Source organism: Nerophis lumbriciformis, linkage group LG33 (assembly GCF_033978685.3).
Source record: "Nerophis lumbriciformis linkage group LG33, RoL_Nlum_v2.1, whole genome shotgun sequence".
Classification (NCBI taxonomy): Eukaryota; Metazoa; Chordata; class Actinopteri; order Syngnathiformes; family Syngnathidae; genus Nerophis; species Nerophis lumbriciformis.
This window is the reverse complement of record NC_084580.2, coordinates 10,798,010-10,822,722: the sequence shown is the minus strand read 5'-3', so window position 1 is coordinate 10,822,722 and position 24,713 is coordinate 10,798,010. Positions and strand designations below refer to the sequence as shown.

At 39.1% G+C, this 24,713-nt stretch overlaps 1 protein-coding gene across 1 annotated transcript in view; it reads left to right on the top strand.

Annotated features, from left to right (window-relative positions):
• Positions 1-24,713, top strand: part of ghra (growth hormone receptor a) — a 127,001-nt gene that overhangs the window by 95,653 nt on the left and 6,635 nt on the right. The window contains exons 3-8 of the mRNA XM_061928821.2: positions 5,198-5,327; positions 5,411-5,583; positions 10,629-10,807; positions 19,024-19,177; positions 19,282-19,372; positions 19,457-19,526. Of these exons, the coding sequence (XP_061784805.1) occupies positions 5,198-5,327; positions 5,411-5,583; positions 10,629-10,807; positions 19,024-19,177; positions 19,282-19,372; positions 19,457-19,526 (797 nt within the window). The remainder of the gene's footprint in view (positions 1-5,197; positions 5,328-5,410; positions 5,584-10,628; positions 10,808-19,023; positions 19,178-19,281; positions 19,373-19,456; positions 19,527-24,713) is intronic.

The following is a 24,713-nucleotide window of genomic DNA, read 5'->3' as shown; positions in this document are numbered from 1 at the left end:
AGTAAACTCTGTTATTGGCCCTGGCCTATGTATGCATTCATTTCAACTCTTTCTAGCCTTGCATATTGAATAAAATGACTTTTTTATTAGACAGTGATGTACATTTTGGTTGGCTTTTAAGGCCGTCAATGACGTCATCGCTCCGAGAGCGAATAATAGAAAGGCGTTTAATTCGCCAAAATTCACCCATTTAGAGCTCGGAAATCGGTTAAAATAATATATGGTCTTTTTTCTGCAACATCAAGGTATATATTGACGCTTACATAGGTCTGGTGATAATGTTCCCCTTTAAGCCAGACAGTGTCTAGCTGCTGCATCATCGCGTTTCGGTTCGTCAAAGTTATTCTAGATTATATTTTATGCCTCTCATCTGGATAATAGGAGGATTTAGCCATACATTTATAAGTTGTTCATCTGTGACAAATCAATTTATACCCTGAGATGGAGACAAAGACACAACTGAAGACGGTGTATTTATGATTCATTCTCCATCTAAACGGAAAGATATGAACATCCTATTAGTCGTCATCCCAGTGAGAGCAGACATTGTAGAGTAAGCGATCGTTTTATTATGTCCGTAGTTTGTATTTTTTGTTTAGCACTTAGCAATGCTGCTACATAATGTTTGGTGTTTCACTGAAGGTGGATCTGTTTAGCACACATCTTCTAAAACTCGTAGATCATACTCTTTATAGTCAGGATCAACAATATAAGGTTCTGGATCATCATTTGTCCCAAAGTAATTGTTGTGGGCTCTTAAAAAGTCTACACGATTTGCATTGTTGTTGGTGGGGAAGGGATGTGTGGTTCCAACCTGTACGTTGCGCATCACGTGACTGCATCTATTTACTCACTTTGTAAGTCTTTTGGTGTCATAAATCAGATATATATGATAATAGCTTCAATATAGAGGCAACTTGTTTTTCCATTTTACTGGTACTTTAAATTAACAAGGTAACTGCTTATTCCTGAACACTTATGAGCTCTGAGTGCTTCACAGCGGGTGGGCTAAGCAGTGAGCACACGCAGCAGTACAAGAGAGGCAGAGGAGTGGACAGGAGACCAAATAAGAATAGTTATCTTCAATGGATTTGCACCGTACTAAAATATCGATATATACAGAATATAGCAAGATTGAAAAAAATAACCCAGTCTTAGTATATATTTATATACTGTATAATATATGCAGAATTTATAAATCAGGCATTATGTTACATTTGAATTAGAATACTATAATGGATTTGCACGGGGCTATAATATCGATAAACGGAATATCGCAAGATTGAAAAAATAGCCCAACCCTAATATATTTTTGTACATAATATATGTAGAATTTATCAATCCAGCACTATATTACATTTGAATTAGAATATTCTCCATTAAGATGAGCATTACGTACTGTTCCTGCACATGTTCTTTGTACATGGGCAAACCTTCTTGTAATCAACCTTTTGTAGAAAATTATTTGGTCGATATGCTATTCTGAAAACATATTATTAAAACAAAAAAACATTTTGTTTTATTTAGATTTTTCAAAAAAATCAATGAAATATTTTACCTTAGATTATATTTTTTTAATTAAATTATATTTTATTTAAAAAAAGAGAAAGCTTTTTTAGAATTTCAATTTTTTGTTTGTTTTTCTGTGATAAAAGCTTATTAGGTTGTAACAAATTCCATAAAAATAGTTACCATGCTACCCTAAAAATGTGCAGTATATTGTCAAACAAATATAATATTTTGTCGGTACTTCAAAAGTTTTGTTCTTTATTCTTTATTTTATTTAATTATAACAAATGTGTGTACTGTTTTACCTAAATCAATCAATCAATCAAACAATTCCTTTATTGTCATTGTCATAACAACACACAAGTCATACATGTCAACAAGATTTTGTTTGAGCTTTGTCTAGTTCTTGACAACCCTCCCGATTTTTCCGGGAGACTCCCGAATTTCATTTCAGTGCCCCTCCCGAAAATATCCCAGGGCAACCATTTTCCGATTTTTACCCGGTCAACAATATTGAGGGCGTGCCGTGATGGCACTGCCTTTAGCGTCCTCTACAACCTGTCGTCGCGTCCGCTTTTTCACCATACTAACTATGTTTCAGCCCAGTCACATGTTGTATGCAGCTTTTGCATACACACGTGAGTGACTGCAAAGCATACTTGTTCAACATCCATACAGGTTACACTGAGGGTGGCGATATAAAAAACTTTAACACTGTTACAAATATGCGCCACACTGTGAACCCACACCAAACAAGAATGACAGACACATTTTGGAAGAACATCCGCACCGTAACACAACATAAACACAACAGAACAAATACCAAGAATCCCTTGCAGCCCAAACTCCTCCGGGCTACAATATACACCCCCCCAACCCCCCACCACCAGCCCCCCTAACACCAAACCACGCCCACCAACATCTCACATGCCTCACAGATGAGAGTTTACAATCCTGTGTGAAGATAAAGGTGACGTCATACAGCCCTCATTTGGAGACGCTGTGCGCTGCGGTTCAGGAGCAGAAATCACATTGACCAAGTATGATAGATATTTTAATTTCCTATAATTTTGCATATATTCAAATTTTTTAATTGTTCAGTGAAATACACATTTTATTATTCAGGTTGGCAGCTGACTGCACGGCGCCAGTAAAAGGATAACGGCACAGAGAGAGAGGACGGCATTTTTGGTTCTCTGCCAGTGGATAATTTAAGTTTGGCGTTTTGTTTTTTCATTACTACAAGGAGGACTTAAATAGACATTAAGTATTTTACTTAACCTTCAACCCGACGTCTTTTTCGGAGTTAAAAACGTTTTGTTGCATGCAGAAATGTTATTTAATTTTCTCTGCAGTCGTTCATTGATTTCATAAATGTAACCCATAATAGTTTGTTTATACATAGCACAAAGCAAAAAAAAAACTTTATATGCAGTGTTATTTCATTTTAAATTTCAAAAGAGTTTTGTGGCTCCCATTGTTTTCTTTAATTTGTGAAACGGATCAAAATGGCTCTTTGAGTGGTAAAGGTTGCCGACCCTTGGTCTAGTTGCACAGAAACTGCATTAATGTGCAGGTTGACCATAGTTTTCATAGGTATTGTAAAGAAGGTCGTGATAAGAGGGGGTGGGGGTGGGAGGAGTGTTATGTCGATGTTGCAGCAATGCAATGTCCAGGGCACAATTATTGAAGTGGTGAAAAGTGAGGTATTAAGATGGCCGGGGGAAGTAAAGGGGCAGGCTGTTCAATTTAGCAGTCTCACCGCCTGGGGATACAGACTGTGAGACATTCTGGTGGTCCTGGCGCGAATAGATCTATACCTTCTTCCGGAGGGTAGCAGGTTGAAGAGGCCATGGGTACCTATGATGATGTTTATCTTTTCTGACTGACAAATGTAGCAATGTTGGATATTAAAATGTCTGTTTGTGTTGTGTTGTGTTTGCTCGGTACTCGTTTTATCTTTTAACCTGTTCATTGTACAGCACTTTGGCTACCCCTGTGGTAAATTTTAAATGTGCTTTATAAATAAAGTTGATTTGATTTGATTTGATTCGTGTTAAACCAGGACTAAGTGTCAAATTATAAGTTTCCTACATTTAGGCGAAAGCTTGCACTGAGTTTTGGTTGCCTGTAAACACTGTGCTTTGCATTGTGATGGAAGTACTTATTTGGACATTTTTTAGTACATCACTCCCGCCTGCTCTGGTTTCTATTAAATAAATCAGTGTTTGTTTGTCCACGACAGTTTTGTCAACGTGAACAAATACAAAGTTGGACGTCATTGTGACGTTACTACTTGGTTTGAGAAAACAAATTGCCAGGAAATCCAGGGTTAGACTACACCGTAAGTGCAGGAAAAGCACACAATAACAACGATGTGTGACATGCAAAGATATAAATTCACCTTTTTTTTGCTGCATTGCGACCTGTGAATATATACGGTTTATGGCGTTTATTTTGTTTGAAAAAAATGGTGATGTTCATCTTCAAAATATATATCTAAGAGTGTACTAGGGTTGTACGGTATACCGGTATTAGTATAGTACCGCGATACTAATGAATCATATTCAGTGCTATTCCGCCTCTGAAAAGTACCGATCCGCCACCCCCCTTACAAGCAGACACAGTGTGTAGACAGAAAAGGGAGAACGGACGCATTTTGGCTTAAAACTAACGATAAAGGTGAAGTTATAACACTGAAACGCCCACCGGAAGAGGTGCGTTAAGACATGGCTAGCTAGCTAGCGACTAAAGTCCATACCCAGTCGACAATGTTTTAGCTACTTCTAAATCACTAATCCTCACCTCCTTGGCAACAAATAAAGTAAGTTTCTTACAAGTATCATCCCTGCAGGACGAGGAATAGCTAAACATGCTTCACTACACACCGTAGCTCACCGACGTCACAATGTAAACAAACGTCATTGGTGGATCTACACCTATGTATATGTATAAAATGTATATTATGTTTATAAACTCAGGGATTATGTCCCTGGACACATGAGGACTTTGAATATGACCAATGTACGATCCTGTAACTACTTGGTATCGGATTGATACCCAAATTTGTGGTATTATCCAAAACTAATGTAAAGTATCCAAACAACAGAAGACCAAGTGATTATTACATTTTAACAGAAGTGTAGCTAGAACATGTCAAAAGAGAAATTAAGCAGATATTAACAGTAACAGAACAAGTAGATTAATAATTAATTTTCTACCACTTGTCCTTTAATAATGTTGACAAAATAATAGAATGGAAAATGACACAATATGTTACTGCATATGTCAGAAGCTAAATTAGGAGCCTTTGTTTGCTTACTTTCTAATAAAAGACAAGTTGTCTTGTATGTTCACTATTTTATTTAAGGACAAACGTGCAATAAAAAGCATATGTTTAATGTACCGTAAGATTTTTTTGTTAAAATAAAGCCAATAATGTAATTTTTTGTGGTGCCCTTTATTTAGAAAAGTATCGAAATAATGTTGGTACCGGTTCCAAAATATTGGTATTGTGACAACACTAGGGTGTACATTTTCAAAAGATGAATTATGATACTTTTGGAGAGGGTTGGACATGGTTTCATTTGCAATCTAAAGTGAACGCCTCCACATGTGAACACTTGGTAGACATACACAGAACTATCAGTTGAAAGTACCCTCCTATTGTTGTCTGTCCCTTCCATAGCTCCTGTTGAACCTCACTTCACTGAGTGCATATCCCGGGACCAAATGACATTCCGCTGCTGGTGGAGTCCCGGCAGCTTCCACAACCTGTCGGCCCCCGGAGCGCTCAGAGTCTTCTACCTGAAGAGAGAGTAAGCCTTATCACACCACACAAAAAAAGTCTTATTAATCATACACCTTTTCTGTGGCTGACAGTGCTGTTGTTTATTATCAGTTTCCCCACCAAGAAAGAGTGGAAAGAGTGTCCACAGTATATCCACTCGAAAAGGGAGTGCTTCTTTGATGGAAACCACACGTCCATTTGGACCACCTACTGCTTGCAACTGCGTAGTCAAGACAACGTCACCTATTTAAACGAAAACGACTGCTTCAGCGTGGAAAACATTGGTTTGTAGCCAACATATATATTATTTCTTATTTATTGATTCACTGTTCTGTTACAAACAGAGAACAAAGAAATGGGATAAAACTGCTAGGGGCAGGATTAAATGAGCTCTGCTTCTTCCTACTGCTTTTCGGGCGTGCTGTAATGAAACAACTGGAAATATGTGATGCACTACATTGTAATTGTATTGTATGCATGTTCGAAATAAGCTGAAACTGAACTGGACATATACAGGAGGTCCTCGGGTTATGAACGAGTTCCGTTCTTACGTCCGTTCGTAAGTCCGTTTGTATGTAAGTCGGAACATAAGCCTATTTTATGCAGGTACGTACGTAAAAATTATTACAGTATAACTAACAACATTTGAGTGTCAGCGCTTACTTTTACTGTGGTTTGCTTGCATTTGTAGAAGGTTATCGTTAGAGATGTCCGATAACATCGGACTGCTGATATTATCGGCCGATAGATGCTTTAAAATGTAATATTGGAAATTATCGGTATTGGTTTCAATAAGTAAAATTTATGACTTTTTAAAACGCCGCTGTACGGAGTGGTACACAGACGTAGGGAGAAGTACAGAGCAGTTGCATCTCCCAGTCATACTTGCCAACCCTCCCGATTTTCCCGGGAGACTCCCGAATTTCAGGGCCCCTCCCGAAAATCTCCCGGGGCAACCATTCTCCCGAATTTCTCCCGATTTCCACCCAGACAACAATATTGGGGGCGTGCCTTAAAGGCAATGCCCTTGCGTGCCGGCCCAATCACATAATATCTACGGCTTTTCACACAAGTGAATGCAAGCATACTTGGTCAACAGCCATACAGGTCACACTGAGGGTGGCCGTATAAACAACTTTAACACTGTTACAAATATGCGCCACACTGTGAACCCACACCAAACAAGAATGACAAACACATTTCGGGAGAACATCCGCACCGTAACACAACATAAACACAACAGAACAAATACCCAGAACCCCTTGCAGCACTAACTCTTCCGGGACGCTACAATATACACCCCCCGCTTGAAAACCTAAATTTATTAACTTAATTGGTACTTGAACAGGGCTTGCAAATAGAAAAGTTAGCAAATGTTTCCATAAGAAAAAATGTAAACATAAATAGTAAAAAGTCCACATTTTAGTAAATGTTAATACAGTATTTCAACACATTATAAAGTGCTCTACAGTATATCAAACAAACTTAACAAGGGGTTGATGGATCAACAGTTTCTTTATTAAAAAAGCCAAAACAACAACTAGATTTACAGTCCTCCTTATATGCAGCCGTCCTGTCGACACGCTCACACATTGTCACTAGCCATGTGGTGCACTCACACTTTGATACCACAAAACTCCTTAACTTTAACAGCCATGTCGCTACTGTGATTGAGAACAAAAAGAAATCCACTTTACTATGTCGGTGAATCTTTTTGGCGTGCAGCGCAAGGGAGGGGTAGAAGGTGGAGTCAATGTTGGCGACGGTGTGGATACTTCCTGAATGTTTCAAATAGGGGTATAACAATACATCGATGTATCGATTTATATTCTTAAAATTCAACTGCATCAATATGTGCTTTGCAAGTTGGCTTCTGGAAGATACACATTGAGATAACAATGTTTTAAAAGGTAATCAATCAATTTTATCGATACCAGAAACGAAAACATTGGATTTAGGAACGGCATGGTGTATAAAAAGTGGTTTTAAGTACCTAAATGTTACGGGAGTCTGTCACCTGTCTGTGACGTCATCGCCCACGTCATCAAAACAAGTATGGCAGATACCAGAAGAGAAGCAGACGAACGAGAAATTTACAAGCCATCATTGCGGTCCAGTGTGTGGGCCGGATTTACTAAAGGTTTGCATGTACTAAAACACGTGCAAACCTGATAGCACACACAAAGCTGATATGTGTGCAAAGTGGATTGCATGTATTAAGTGAGCAGCATAAGGCGTGCAATCCATTTTGCTACCCTTGTCTTCATTGTTATGCAAAATATATGCTGATCATCAAAAGGCCCACAATACTGGAAAGAGAGGATGCAAATATAATTATTTAGCATGCGCAATGAGATTTATCAACACTCGTCACCGTTCTGGTGAGCACTATTTAGAATTTTATTTAACACGTGTCGGAAGGATGTGCAAACTGACAGTTCCACACACGGACAAACAAGAATCCTCCGCCATTCATGTGTGTCAACATTTTGGACTGACAGAAATAAAAAAATATTAGACATATCGTATATTCAGCAATTTCCTTTTATAATTTTATTGCTGCTAGATCATGGATGACTTAAAGAGCTGATTAAGATGAATTCAACTGATGCGTTTTGGTGTCTGCTGGCGTTTTTTTTTTTTTTTATAATGTCGTTCGTTTTTATAATTAGGAAATGTATTACTATAATTAGAGATGTCCGATAATATCGGACTGCCGATATTACCGGCCGATAAATGCTTTAAAATGTAATATTGGAAATTATCGGTATCGGTTTCAAAATTATCGGTATCTGTTTCAAAAAGTACAATTTAGTACAGAGCGCCAATAAATCTTAAAGGCACTGCCTTTGCGTGCCGGCCTGGTCACATTATATCTACGGCTTTTCACAATGCAATGCATACTTGGTCAACAGCCATACAGGTCACACTGAGTGCGGCCATATAAACAACTTTAACACTGTTACAAATATGCGCCACACTGTGAACCCACACCAAACAAGAATGACAAAACACATTTCGGGAGAACATCCGCACTGTAACACAACATAAATACCCAGAACCCCTTGCAGCATTAACTCTTCCGGGACGCTACAATATACACCCCCGCTAGCCCCTACCCCGACCCCCAAAAACCCCGCCCACCTCAACCTCCTCAACCCCCAAATTCCAAGCTGCTGTTTTGAGGCATGTTTAAAAACATAATACACTTTGTGACTTCAATAATAAATATGGCAGTGCCATGTTGGCATTTTTTTCCATAACTTGAGTTTATTTATTTCGGAAAACCTTGTTATAAAGTTTAATGCATCCAGCGGGGCATCACAACAAAATTAGGCATAATAATGTGTTAATACCACGACTGTATATATCGGTATTGGTTGATATCGGAATCGGTAATTAAGAGTTGGACAATATCGGAATATCGGATATCGGCAAAAAAAGCCATTATCATTATCTAACTATAATACATGAAAAGACGTCTTTCATTGTGCATTTTCTTGTTTTTGGGTCATTCCAGACGCATGAATGTGTTGCATGAAAATGCGATCCACAGCCTCGTGCACAGAATTAAATGTCAGTGCGCATATGTTTCTGTTGTCTCGATTGCGAGTCACAAAAACAGATAGTGGATGTGTGCTGCTGGTTCAACACATCGCACACAGGTCGGGCATGATAACATGAAAATACAGAAAATGATCGTCTCCGAGGTAAAAGCCCTGTATGCACACAAAATCCTCATGTAAATAAGGCGGTTCGTGCCACTTTTCAATTGCACACGCAATGTTATTGATCACACGCAACAAGCCCACTCATAGTACTGTGGCACCGTGGGATTTTACACAACACTGACCGCCATGGCACTTGCAGCGTTGCCACACAATAGTTAGATTACACTTGCTCTTTTGTTAAATATTACTGCACTGCTGTTTGTAAACATCAGAGTAGTAGCAGGTCAAAGCACTGCTCATTTAACCTGAAGAGATTTGGTTGCAGTTACCTATTTATATTAATTTTGAATTTTTTTGTGTAGCAAAAGTAGCAGGTAAATCTAGTGTTAAAATGGTGGGTGCTGTACTTCAAAAAGTCATGAATGTAGGGCTGCAACTAACGATTAATTTGATAATCGGTTAATCTGTCCATTATTACTTTGATTAATCGATTAATAATCGGATAAAAGAGACAAACTACATTGCTATCCTTTCCAGTAATTTATTGAAAACAAACAGCATACTGGCACCATACTTTTTTGATTATTGTTTCTCAGCTGTTTGTACATGTTGCAGTTTATAAATAAAGGTTTATAAAAAAAAAAAATTAAATTGCCTCTGCGCATGCTCATAGCATAGATCCAACGAATTGATGACTAAATTAATCGGCAACTATTTTTATAATCGATTTAATCGATTAGTTGTTGCAGCCCTATTTGAATGTTGAAAATGAGAGCAGAAAAAGTTTCCTTTTGTGTTAGTTGCGCTTTATTCAAGTAAGATGTGAATGCATTGACCATTACTAGTTGTTTACTTGATGGTTTGTATCCATAAATAATTCACACTTACCGTATTTTTCGGAGTATAAGTCGCACCGGAGTATAAGTCGCACCTGGCGAAAATGCATAATAAAGAAGGAAAAAAACATATATAAATCGCACTGGATAACCAAACTATGAAAAAAACTGAGACTTATAGTGCGAAAAATACGGTAATTTCCTTACAAGTAATAACAAGAATATAGAAAAACTTTGCCTGCAGTGTCCAGTATCTAGTATTTATTGTGGCTTTATTTATTTTTGGCTACAAAATTGCTGAATCAATTTCAACTCACTGAATCGTTTCGGAGCTTATTGTCCTAAATAAACAAATATCTATCTAATATTGTATCGGCAACCCTGAATTAAAATGTTAATAGAATAGTAGTTCAAACAAAACGTTACACCCCTAGTTTCAAACCACATATAATTGCTTTCTAAAACTAAAGAAAATGCTCTAAAAAGGCTAAAAAAAAAAAGCACACAAAATAGTACTGAGCATAGGAGCTAACGCCTGCAACACCGAGCTGATAAACAAAGAGCACTGTAAGTGCTCGGCTTTTTAAGACTTTGATTGATTGAAACTTTTATTAGTAGATTGCACAGTACAGTGCGTATTCCGTACAATAGACCACTAAATGGTAACACCCAAATAAGTTTTTCAACTTGTTTAAGTCGGGGTCCACTTGGACCATGCAAACATTGGCATTGTAAAGATAATACAGCATTTATTTGTTCAAGTGGCACCCGTGATGTTATTGATTGATCTAATTGTGGTAAATATTGTGTTTTTTCTGGCAGTACGCCCTGACCCCCCTGTGTCCCTCAACTGGACCCGCCTGAATGTCAGCCCCTCTGGACTCAGCTACGACGTCATGGTCACGTGGGAGTCGCCCCCCTCGGCAGACGTCACAGTGGGTTGGATGCGCCTGGTCTACGAGGTCCAGTACAGGGAGAAGAACAGCACCAACTGGGAGGCAGTGAGTCTCTTTTTTTGCTCGAGGCTTTTCAATACCTTCCTCGCCTTGTTTGTCTTGTACGAGCACATTCCCCAGCATGAGGGGGGTCGGAGGGACAGTTCAAGAACACCCATGGGGGAAACGTCCTCTTCTGCGCAAAGCACGCCACCCCTCCCAGCACACACCCTTGCAGCCAAAGAGAGATCTGTAGCGCTCTTCAAGTGACGGTTACACTCGCTCCGTTACACACATCAACATGGATTGAGAATCTAAAAGGGGACCGGGATGTTTCCTTCCCCCAAAGCGTTGTTGCTTTTGTTGCACTAGCAGCATGAGCTGAGCCCCCTGGGAACACCCTGAAGGAAGTTGGGAGGGAGGGAGCTGTAGGTCAAAGGTCAGGGGACCTCAAGGCTCAAGGAATTTCTGCCCAAAGTCAGAAAATGGAATATGTACTTATTGGTCGTGACATTAGAGCTGTACCCAAAATAAGTTTTGATTGACACTGTCAGAGGTGTAACAATAAATACAAGTTAAAATAGGGGTACCTCACCATCTAGCACAGGGGTCGGCAAACCAAAACGTTGAAATAGCCATATTGGATCAAAAATACAAAAAAACAAATCTGTCTGGAGCCGCAAAAAATGAAAAGCCGTATATAAGTCTTATAATGAAGACAACAAATGATGTAAGCATACTTGCCAACCTTGAGACCTCCAAATTCGGGAGATTTGGGGGGGTGAGGTCGGCGGAGTCGGGGTTAAGGGGGAGGAGTATATTTATAGCTGGAATTCACTGAAATTCAAGTGTTTCTTATATATATATATATATATATATATATATATATATATATATAAATATATATATATATATATAAATATATATAAATAAAATAAATACTTGACTTTCAGTGAATTCTAGCTATATATATATATATATATATATGTATTTTATTATACATATATATATATATATATATATATATATACATATAAATAAAAGACATACTTGAATTTCAGTGTTCATTTATTTACACATATACACACATAACACTCCTCTCTACTCATTGTTGTAATTGAAAGTGCAATGTTTTGCAGCCAGTTGCACAGCCTTTGAAGGAGCATAGGTATGGGCAGTGTAATATTCTGGGTTGGAGTCAATAACCAGGCGAGGTAACAATCTTACATCTCTTTACTTCATACTTCAGAACCGACTCCCACACTTGCCGTCAGGGTGTGCAATACAACGTAAACCGTAGGCCAACCAAAAAATAACCACAGAACAATAGTGTTCTGTGGTTACTTTTTGGTTGGCCAAGTGGACGTGACGACAGGCTGTCCTCACTCAGGTCCGCACGGACCTGGAGGGGGCGTGCCTTAAGTACGGCTGGAAGTCGGGAGAAATTCGGGAGAATGGTTGTCCCGGGAGATTTTCGGGAGAGGCACTGAAATTCGGGAGTCTCCCGGAAAATTCGGGAGGGTTGGCAAGTATGGATGTAAGTGTCTATATTAGCTATAATAGCCTACTATCAAAATGACCGTGTCTGAGGCTGAAGCAAATCTTCGTTGACAGAAATGTAATATTTATTCTACACATTTTTACATTGGAAAACATTAGTAAATCAGAGGCTACTCAGAAGGTGAGATAACTCGTGGAAATTATTGGCTTTTAATGGTCAAAGGTATAGATGTGTGTGTCCAAGTTAAAGGAAATGGCAGGCTGCCTTCTTTTAATAGATTTATTACAATCTTTGGCAAGCGAGGTAATGTTTGCTGTGGTCTGGAACGTAGCCAATGTTACATACAGATAATGTGTCATGAGACATGCAAAACTAAATTACATACAAATAGGATAAAAGTAAAGGATATTAAATGAGCTCAAATATACCTACAAATGAGGCATAATAATGCAAAATGTACATACAACTAGCCTAAATAGCATGTTAGCATCGATTAGCTTGCAGTCATGCACTGACCAAATATGCCTGATTAGCACTCCAACAAGTCAATAACATCAACAAAACTCCCCTTTGTGCATTCAAGCACAGCATGACATTTTTGTTGAGCAAAATTAGACAAAGAAGGAGTGGAATATTTTACTTGTAAACAAACTGTTGCGTCACAGTCCACACTATAATGAGTTCAAGAACCGCCAAAATTAGTAGGACAAAACGATGTTCACCAAATACTCTCATCAGTGAAGGATACACACAAACATAATAAACAGTGGGCTTTCCAACAATTGGGAAGGTTTGTGTCATGTTTGTCCTCAAACAAAAAAAACATACTAAAACAAAAAAATGTTTTTCCCCCATCTTTTTCCATTTTCAATTATTTTTTTAAAATGCTCCAGGGAGCCACTAGGGCGGTACTAAAGAGCTGCATGCGGCTCAAGAGCCGCGGGTTGCTGACTCCCGATCTAGCAGATGACACTGTGTTCGATATGTTGTAGGTTTGTTGTAACTATAAATAGAAAGTAGGGCTATCAAAGTTATTAATTACAGCATGATTTTTTTGACGTGCAATTAATGTGCACACATCATGTTTGACTGTTACCCCAGATTTCCACTGAATGCATAACAGCTGCTGAGCGGCACCACAACTGAACGTCTCCGCCATCCGTCCTTCGCCAATCCCCACTGTCGTTCTGATGTCCGTTGTTGCGGTTCCGCCGTGTGGCGAAATTGCGTGCAATCTCGGAAATCCTCGCGTGATCACGTGACAAGGGGAGTTGTGTAATAAAGCGAATCACAAACAGTTTTAGTCTGCAGTTGCAAATAAACTACAAACCCCGTTTCCATATGAGTTGGGAAATGGTGTTAGATGTAAATATAAACGGAATACAATGATTTGCAAATCATTTTCAACCCATATTCAGTTGAATATGCTACAAAGACAACATATTTGATGTTCAAACTGATAAACTTTTTTTTTTTGCAAATAATCATTAACTTTAGAATTTGATGCCAGCAACACGTGACATAGAAGTTGGGAAATGTGGTAATAAATACTGATAAAATTGACGAATGCTCATCAAACACTTATTTGGAACATCCCACAGGTGAACAGGCAAATTGGGAACAGGTGGGTGCCATGATTGGGTATAAAAGTAGATTCCATGAAATGCTCAGTCATTCACAAACAAGGATGGGGCGAGGGTCACCACTTTGTCAACAAATGCGTGAACAGTTTAAGAAAAACCTTTCTCAACCAGCTATTGCAAGGAATTTAGGGATTTCACCATCTACGGTCCGTAATATCATCAAAGGGTTCAGAGAATCTGTAGAAATCACTGCACGTAAGCAGCTAAGCCCGTGACCTTCGATCCCTCAGGCTGTACTGCATCAACAAGCGACATCAGTGTGTAAAGGATATCACCACATGGGCTCAGGAACACTTCAGAAACCCACTGTCAGTAACTACAGTTGGTCGCTACATCTTTAAGTGCAATTTAAAACTCTCCTATGCAAGGCGAAAACCGTTTATCAACAACACCCAGAAACGCCGTCGGCTTCGCTGGGCCTGAACTCATCTAAGATGGACTGATACAAAGTGGAAAAGTGTTCTGTGGTCTGACGAGTCCACATTTCAAATTGTTTTTGGAAACTGTGGACGTCGTGTCCTCGGGACCAAAGAGGAAAATAACTATTTTTTTTTGTTATAGGCGCAAAGTTGTAAAGCCAGCATCTGTGATGGTATGGGGGTGTATTAGTGCCCAAGACATGGGTATCTTACACATCTGTGAAGGCACCATTAATGCTGAAAGGTACATACAGGTTTTGGAGCAACATATGTTGCCATCCAAGCAACGTTACTATGGACGCCCCTGCTTATTTCAGCAAGACAATGCCAAGCCACGTGTTACATCAACGTGGCTTCATAGTAAAAGAGCGCGGGTACTAGACTGGCCTGCCTGTAGTCCAGACCTGTCTCCCATTGAAAATGTGTGGCGCATTATGAAGCCTAAAATACCACAACGGAGACCCCCGGACTGTTGAACAACTTAAGCTGTGCATCAAGCAAGAATGGGAAAGAATTCCACCTGAGAAGCTTAAAAAATGTGTCTCCTCAGTTCCCAATCGTTTACTGAGTGTTGTTAAAAGAAAAGGTGATGTAACACAGTGGTGAACATGCCCTTTCCCAACTACTTTGGCACGTGTTGCAGCCATGAAATTCTAAGTTAATTATTATTTGCAAAAAAAAAAAAAAAGTTTGAGTTTGAACATCAAATATCTTGTCTTTGTAGTGCATTCAATTGAATATGGGTTGAAAAGGATTTGCAAATCATTGTATTCCGTTTATATTTACATCTAACACAATTTCCCAACTCATATGGAAATGGGGTTTGTACGTAACGGCTGCTGAGGGTAACACTGCGGAACGTCTTGAGGTTTGCCGTCCATCAATACCCACAAGCACTGACTTTGTGTTGTTGAGAAGATGACAGTTTTGCCTTTTAGAACGACAACTTTATTTTTCTATTTGTCGCAAGCAACAACACAACTTTAACAACATTCCTGGCAAGCGTTGTATACACACACACGCACGCACACACACTTCTCATTCAACTCCCGCTAACCACTCCCCCGCTTTCCCGGCCACCGTATAAGCTGGTAGATGACATAGGCCCCTAAATAGCTGTCTAGAATATGCCTATAGTATGATTCTTTCATTTTTTTACCTTCAGACTCAGCTTTTCTTCATCCATTTGTGTCAAGGAGGTGAAATTACATCTGACAAGTTGACTTCATTTCATTTCATTTATTTATTTATTTCAGGCAATGACATAGAAAAATTAAAAAAAAAAGTACAAAGTTGACAACACATAATAATATAAATTAATTTAGTGCAAAAGGTAATGTATAGTATGTAATGCATGATTACCCAGTTTTGCCTGAAAGGGAGTGGGAAGAAGATTATTTATTTAATCCCACCCCCAGTTCTCCATTCAGTGATTATTCCCATGAGTTTCACTGTTACTTTGTTTAAGGATTATAATACAGATGTTGTATCATACTGGCATTACCACAGGTAACAATATTTATTACACTGTAACAATAATTTGTATCAACAATGTAGGAAGAATGAATATACCAACAATGGTAATCGACAAAATACCAACAATGGTAATCGACAAAATACCAACAATGGTAATAGACAACATAGCAATAATGGTAAGGAAACATTGAGCACATGATAACACTTTTAGACAGAGTACAACAGCAGGTCAAATTAAAGACTTCTGGTCCATCCCCGCACATTAGGACGTTTCAAAGAGTAATATACGACAAAAAAAAATCTGCGTCTAATTAACGCAGAAATGCGTTACAGCACTGGCATGGTGGCACCACCCGCAGGGGCTCCGCAGTTGGTGAAAACTCACACATTGACTAGAATAGAAACGGAAAGTCGCCATGATGGCAACGCCGTTCTACAGCTGTTTAGCATTTAGTGGAAACACGGGGTTAGCCTACCCCCTCGGTGCAGAAAAACTCACCTGCTCCCTAGCTACTCACGCAAAGTTGTGTTTAATATGGCCTAACACTCCGTCCGATGTGGACGCAAAAACGCTGTCTCTCCCGCCTGCTCTGACAGGTTTTTTTTCTCACAAGCAGCAGGCCGTTACCTTGACAACACGGTGGTCATTTTTTGTCTTTTAACATAACTGAAGTTAGTGTACAGTAACAGTAGTTGTTTTTTTTAAATTTGTTATTATTACGCCAATGTACCGTATTTTTCGGAGTATAAGTCGCTCCGGAGTATAAGTCGCACCGGCCGGAAATGCATAATAAAGAAGGAAAAAACATATATAAGTCGCACTGGAGTATAAGTCGCATTTTTTGGGGAAATGTATTTGATAAAACCCAACACCAAGAATAGACATTTGAAAGGCAATTTAAAATAAATAAAGAATAGTGAACAACAGGCTGAATAAGTGTACGTTATATGAGGCATAAATAACCAACTGAGAACGTGCCTGGTATGTTAACGTAACATATTATGGTAAGAGTCATTCAAAAAACTATAACATATAGAACATGCTATACGTTTACCAAACAATCTGTCACTCCTAATCGCTAAATCTCATGAAATCTTATACGTCTAGTCTCTTACGTGAATGAGCTAAATGATATTATTTGATATTTTACAGTAATGTGTTAATAATTTCACACATAATTAGGGATGATGTTTGATAAGAAATTATCGAGTTCGAGCCTATTATCGAATCCTCTTATTGAACCGATTCCTTATTGATTCTCTTATCGAGTCCAGATAGATTGTTGTAAATGGAAAAAAAACACACAATATTTGGTTTAACTAATCACTTCACACTGCGATGAGGTGGCGACTTGTCCAGGGTGTACCCCGCCTTCCGCCCGATTGTAGCTGAGATAGGCTCCAGCGCCCCCCGCGAACCCAAAGTGAATAAGCGGTAGAAAATGGATGGATGGATAATCACTTCACATTCTCTACTGCTTGCTACTATAGTATTACCATATCTGAGTTATTGTACAGAAATGTGGGGAAATAACTACAAATGTGCGCTAAATTCGTTAACCGTGTTACAAAAAAAATTCATTAGACTGATACATAATGTTGGATATAGAGAACATACAAACACTTTATTTATTGAGTCAAAAATATTAAAGTTCGATGATTTGGTAAAATTGCAAACAGCTAAAATGATGTGGAATTAAATGATGGAATGGATTAAGTAAAGAAGTTAAACATTGTACTGATATGATCCACTTTAAGAGGTTGTTCAAATGAATAGTGCTTACAAAGTACAAAGAAGAAGAATTATGAGAAATACTTTCAACCTTATTGAAAATAAGATATTCTTCATCTCAGTATATTAATAATGACCGATTGTAGCTGAGATAGGCTCCAGCGCCCCCGCGACCCCAAAGGGAATAAGCGGTAGAAAATGGATGGGGATGGATTAATTAATTAATTACATATTACAAAACTTTTGTATATACTAATTCACAGATATTTTATTATAAAAAGGTCAGTAAATGATGTATATATTTGTAAACGCTATGAAGTGGGAAAGGGGTAGGATTAAATAAGCTTTACTTCTTCCTACTCCTGTAAAGTGAAATGATATGAAACTGTGATGTATTATACTGTAAGTGTGTTCATGTTCCAAATAAACTAAAGAAATAAAGAAAGCACTAGTTTATTAGACAGACTTGCAAACTCTGTCATGGTGTAGGCTACAAGATAACGTTAACGTTATCAGACACATACAAAAAGGCTCACGTTAACGTTACCGTTAGCCACTGACTATGCTTAGGTAACGTTAGTCTAGCTAACATTACTGCAGTCCTGGTTGACCTAAGAGGTAACGTTACTACAAGTGAGCAGATATGGAAATTAACCGGCAACAGTTAACGTTAGTTACTCACCGGCGTCACCGCCACTGTTAAGCTGGGACTTGGGCAGCTGGCAGAAAAAGAGGGGCGTTCTTCGTCGAAGACACAACAAGCTTGTTGTGCTTCCCCCCCCTTACACAAGAGCGAAGCCTGGCAATAATTGCATATTGCCGCTTCCTCGTTTTTTTGGGTGAAATGAAGCCATGCCTTGGAGCGCTTTTTCCGGTCCATTTTTTACCTGCTTTCCCCATCTGCGCCTAATGACTGAGCTACGTGACGTCATTTCTTGTGATGTCACACGGGGCATTTCTTGTCGGGACGGGATTCGTTCCCAGGGATTCGAATTAAGAACCAACTCTTTTTCTTTACTATAGTGGTCTCGATAACGGGTACCGGTTCTCAAAAAGGGATTCGAGTCAGAGGACTCGGTTCTTTTCTTATCGAACAACCGGGAAAACCGGTTTCGAGCATCATCTCTACACATAAGTCGCTCCTGAGTATAAGTCACACAAACTATGAAAAAAACTGCGATTTATAGTCCGAAAAATACGGTATACTGTATGATACATGATGATGATTACTATGAAATCAAACTAGAACCAAAATAGTAAATATAAAACGTAGTCACTGTTAAGATTTTATAATACCACTCTGAGTGATAAATGTTGGTGCAGATCAGGATAAAGGTGCATATTTGGGAATGTATTTTGCCTTTTCGTTCTTTGAATGCCAAAGATGCTACTGTGGTTAAAAACAATTGGTTGTTTTGGACCTTATTAGCTTGAGCAGGTGTGCCTAATGTTGTGGCTATTCAGTGTGTTGTGTGTTTAACTGTAACGGTTGTGTGTGTGTGTTCTTTCAGCTGGAGGTGCAGCCTCACACCCAGCAGACAATCTATGGTCTCCAGATCGAGAATGAATACGAGGTGCACATCCGCTGCAGGATGAAAGCCTTCACTAAGTTTGGGGACTTCAGTGAGTCCATCTTCATCCAAGTGTCTCAGATTCCCAACCAAGGTAAGATGACAGTGTGTTGTTGTTGTTGTTGCTACACATCATACACACGTATTTGTAACGTCCTTGCATAATGTGATGCGATGATGTTTTTCATTTCTTTATAGATACATTTTCTCTGTTTACAATGGTCGTCGTTTTAGGGATTGTGGGCACCATCATACTTGTCATGTTGATTGTTGTCTCACAACAACACAGGTGTGTATACACACACACACACACGCATGTGCACACATTTAAAAAACATAAATTATTAATAAAATGCTGTCTCTATCTTTGCAGATTATTATTGATTCTGTTGCCACCGGTTCCGGCGCCCAAAATTAAAGGTGTCGATCCAGAGCTTTTAAAGGTACATATAGTTTTTATCTTGCTATACTTCTAAATTGTATTCTATTGTGTTATGAATGTGTGTATTTCTAAATAAACTTACATTACTGTCTTTTTTCCAATTCTAAATCTGATAACACACATTCAACTACCGTATTTTTCGGATTATAAGTCGCTCCGGAGTATAAGTCGCACCGGCCGAAAATGCATAATAAAGAAGGAAAAAAAACATATATAAGTCGCACTAGAGCAGGGGTCGGCAACCCGCGGCTCTAGAGCCGCATGCTGCTTTTTAGCGCCGCCCTAGTGGCTCTCTGGAGCTTTTTCAAAAATTTATGAAAAATGGAAAAAGTTGAGGGGGAAAAAAAATATTTTTTGTTTTAATATGGTTTCTGTAGGAGGACAAACATGACACAAACCTCCCTAATTGTTATAAAGCACACTGTTTATATTAAACATGCTTCACTGATTCGAGTATTTGGCGAGCGCCGTTTTGTCCTACTAATTTTTGCAGTCCTTGAACTCACCTTAGTTTGTTTATATGTATATCTTTCTGCGACTTTCTAGGACGTGTTTTATGCCACTTCTTTTTCTGTCTCATGTTGTCCACCAAACTTTTAACGTTGTGCATGAATCCACAAAGGTGAGTTTTATTGATGTTATTGACTTGTGTGGAGTGCTAATCAGACATATTTGGTCACTGCATGACTGCGAGCTAATCGATGCTAGCCTGTTATTTAGGCTAGCTATATGTACATATTGCATAATTATGCCTCGTTTGTAGCTATATTTGAGGTCATTTAGTTTCCTTTAAGTCATATTAATTCAATTTATATCTCATGACACACTATCTGTATGTAATATGGCTTTTAATTTTTTGCGGCTCCAGACAGATTTGTTTTTGTATTTTTGGTCCAATAAGGCTCTTTCAACATTTTGGGTTGCCGACCCCTGCACTAGAGTATAAGTCGCATTTTTGGGGGAAATTTTTTGCCAGTCCCTTACAAGTTTCTCGCTTACTCCAAACTTTCTTTTTGCTGCTCGATTGCCGTTTTCTGCTGCATATTTCACTACTTCCAGCTTGTTACCTGCAGTATATGATTTCCTTTTCGGTGCCATTTTTTGTTCAACCCTTCTCAGTTTTAATAAGTTACCCCCAATGTTGAAATGATCAATTTTCATAGGTACGGACGTAGTAGCAGGTAGCATCTTTTTTTTTCACAATGCACTTCTGCCATGAACCGCCCCCGACAAATTTTTATTGGTTGACGTGTGTGTGTGTGACGATTGCTGATATACGCCTAGTCTCTTACGTGAATGAGATAAATAATATTATTTGATATTTTACGGTAATGTGTTAATAATTTCACACATAAGTCGCTCCTGAGTATAAGTCGCACCCCCGGCCAAACTATGAAAAAAACTGCGATTTATAATCCGAAAAATACGGTACTCGAAATGTGTAACTTTGTCTTATTTTTGACATGGTTCCTCGGCCGACAATGACTGATTTCAGTAACAGGAGTGATTTTTTAGTATAGAATTAGCAAATACTGTGTATAAAATATAGACGCGTAGCATATTTATATAGCATTGATTCTACATTGTTTTAATTAAAAATAAACAATTAACATAATAAATAATTTAGGTAACAGGAATGTGTTGAGATTTAACACCCTCCTACCCCCAGTGAGAGTTGAAAAATCGTGAGATATATCAAAGACAAGTGTAAACAAGTCAACTTACTGTTTGCCTTTTGATGGATAAATGAATGATGGAACTTTCTGTCGACAATGTGACTTGTGGAATAGTCCACATCTTTCAAAGTACCGGTAATGCGTAAGGGTAGTGCTTTGTCAATTACTTTGGTCATGAACAAAATGTATTGTTTAATTGTATTATTTAAATATTTATTTATTTAATTTATAAATTTGCTATAAGATTACAAAACAACACAACTAACATTTTAATTCATTTATTGAAATTTTCCATCCATTAACATTTTGTAAATATACTTACATACTGTACATATTATATATAATATTATAATTGGGGGTGTCAAAAATAACAAGTTAACTAATTTCATTAATCACAAAAAGTATTGCATTAATCATGTGTATCAGCATACTTGCCAACCCTCCCGATTTTCCCGGGACACTCCCGAATTTCAGTGCCCCTCCCGAAAATCTCCCGGGGCAACCATTCTCCCGATTTCCACCCGGACAACAATATTGGGGGCGTGCCCTATAGGTACTGCCTTTAGCGTCCTCTACAACCTGTCGTCACGTCCGCTTTTCCTCCATACAAACAGCGTGCCGGCCCAGTCACATAATAAATGTGACTTCTACGCACACACACAAGTGAATGCAATGCATACTTGATCAACAGCCATACAGGTCACACTGAGGGTGGCCGTATAAACAACTTTAACACTGTTACAAATGTGCGCCACACTGTGAACCCACACCAAACAAGAATGACAAACACATTTCGGGAGAACATCCGCACCGTAACACAACAGAACAAATACCCAGAACCCCTTGTAGCACTAACTCTTCTGGGACGCTACAATATACACCCCCCACTACCACCAAACCCCGCCCCCCCACCACAACCCCGTCGTTCCCCCCCATCTCCCGAATTCGGAGGTCTCAAGGTTGGCAAGTATGTGTATATCAGTGGTCCCCAAACTACGAAACTACTCGAATACAGCCCGCCAGCGTCCAAAATCTGGCCTGTGGGAAGTCTCAAATTTTTCTTTATTCATTTGTCCGACCGCTTCTATGTTAGTTACCTCTCTTTGTTTATAATGTCTATTTTCTGCTGCATCTACTCTCTATTATATGATCCCCTCTTTATGTTGCAGCTGTGACATATACTGTACATCAGGGGTGTCCAACTAATTTTAGCTCAGGGGCCGCATGGAGGTAAATCTGTGCACACGCGGGCTGGACTATTAAAATCATGGCATTAAAACTAAAAAATAATGACAACTTCAGATAGTTTTCTTTGTATTCTGAAAATATTACAATAAAAGTAGTGTGCTCTCTATCAAATCAAAATACACCCTGGACTGGACTTTAGATAAAACTGGTACCAAGTTTTGAGCAAAGGGATGACGTGCAAGTAGGGGTGTAACGGTACGTGTATTTGTATTGAACCGTTTCGGTACGGGGGTTTCGGTTCGGTTCGGAGGTGTACCGAACGAGTTTCCACACGGACATATTAAGTAGCGTACCGGACGTTGTGTAAACAATGCACACCGAGGCACAACACACGGCATGCTAGCAGCGACCGGGCTCCGACAACATGTAAAAGCCAGAGCTGGAAGACCCTGCCTCGTTAAGATCTCCCGTTTGGGAACACTTTGGCCGCGCGATACAACAATGGAGGACGGAGGTTTGCCGACATTGTTCAGCAGCTGCTTCTGACAACACGTCAAACATGCTAACCCATTTGAAGCGTCACCACCGCATTCAAGCAGCCTCTCCTCGGCGAGTCAGGCAGGGCTAAAGCAATAACAAATGTTTTTATAGCAGCAGATTTAAGACCATATTGCATTAGAAACTAGATTCTATGGTGGAAGAACAATAAGCCCATATATCCTCTTACTGCCAAGTTAGCCAGGCTGGGGGGGGGGGCAGAAAAGTTAATTTGAGGCTGAGTTGACTTGAAACTGTTTAAAGGGGAACACTATCACCAGACCTATGTAAGCGTCAATATATACCTTGATGTTGCAGAAAAAAGACCATATATTTTTTTAACCGATTTCCGAACTCTAAATGGGTGAATTTTGGCGAATTAAACGCCTTTCTATTATTCGCTCTCGGAGCGATGACGTCACAACGTGACATCACATCGGGAAGCAATCCGCCATTTTCTCAAACACATTACAAACACCGAGTCAAATCAGCTCTGTTATTTTCCGCTTTTTCGACTGGTTTCCGTACCTTGGAGACATCATGCCTCGTCGGTGTGTTGTCGGAGGGTGTAACAACACGAACAGGGACGGATTCAAGTTGCACCAGTGGCCCAAAGATGCAAAAGTGGCAAGAAATTGGACGTTTGTTCCGCACACTTTACCGACGAAAGCTATGCTACGACAGAGATGGCAAGAATGTGTGGATATCCTGCGACACTCAAAGCAGATGCATTTCCAACGATAAAGTCAAAGAAATCTGCCGCCAGACCCACAGGAAAAGAGAGCGGATGAGGGTATGTCTACAGAATATATTAATTGATGAAAACTGGGCTGTCTGCACTCTCAAAAGTGCATGTTGTTGCCAAATGTATTTCATATGCTGTAAACCAAGTTCATAGTTGTTAGTTTCCTTTAATGCCAAACAAACACATACCAATCGTTGGTTAGAAGGCGATCGCCGAATTCGTCCTCGCTTTCTCCCGTGTCGCTGGCTGTCGTGTCGTTTTCGTCGGTTTCGCTTGCATACGGTTCAAACCGATATGGCTCAATAGCTTCAGTTTCTTCTTCAATTTCGTTTTCGCTACCTGCCTCCACACTACAACCATCCGTTTCAATACATGCGTAATCTGTTGAATCGCTTAAGCCGCTGAAATCCGAGTCTGAATCCGAGCTAATGTCGCTATAAACTTGCTGTTCTATCCGCCATGTTTGTTTGTATCGGTATCACTATGTGACGTCACAGGAAAATGGACTGGTGTATATAACGATGGTTAAGATCAGGCACTTTGAAGCTTTTTTTAGGGATATTGCGTGATGGGTAAAATTTTGAAAAAAACTTTGAAAAATAAAATAAGCCACTGGGAACTGATTTTTAATGATTTTAACCCTTCTGAAATTGTGATAATGTTCCCCTTTAATGTTGCACTTTTTGTATGTAGAAGAAAAGTTTTGTCATTTTATTTAATCTGAGCAACAACTTGAGGCAATTTAATGTTGATTAACGTGGACCCCGACCTAAACAAGTTGAAAAACTTATTCGGGTGTTACCATTTTGTGGTCAATTGTACGGAATATGTACCGTACTGTGCAATCTACTAATAAAAGTCTTAATCAATCAATCAAAAAAAGCACTTTATATGTAGAAAGGTTTTGTTAAGAAACCATTCTGAGCCAGTGGCCTAGTGGTTAGAGTGTCCGCCCTGAGTTCAAACCCCGGCCGAGTCATACCAAAGACTATAAAAAAAATGGGACCCGTTACCTCCCTGGTTGGCACTCAGCATCAAGGGT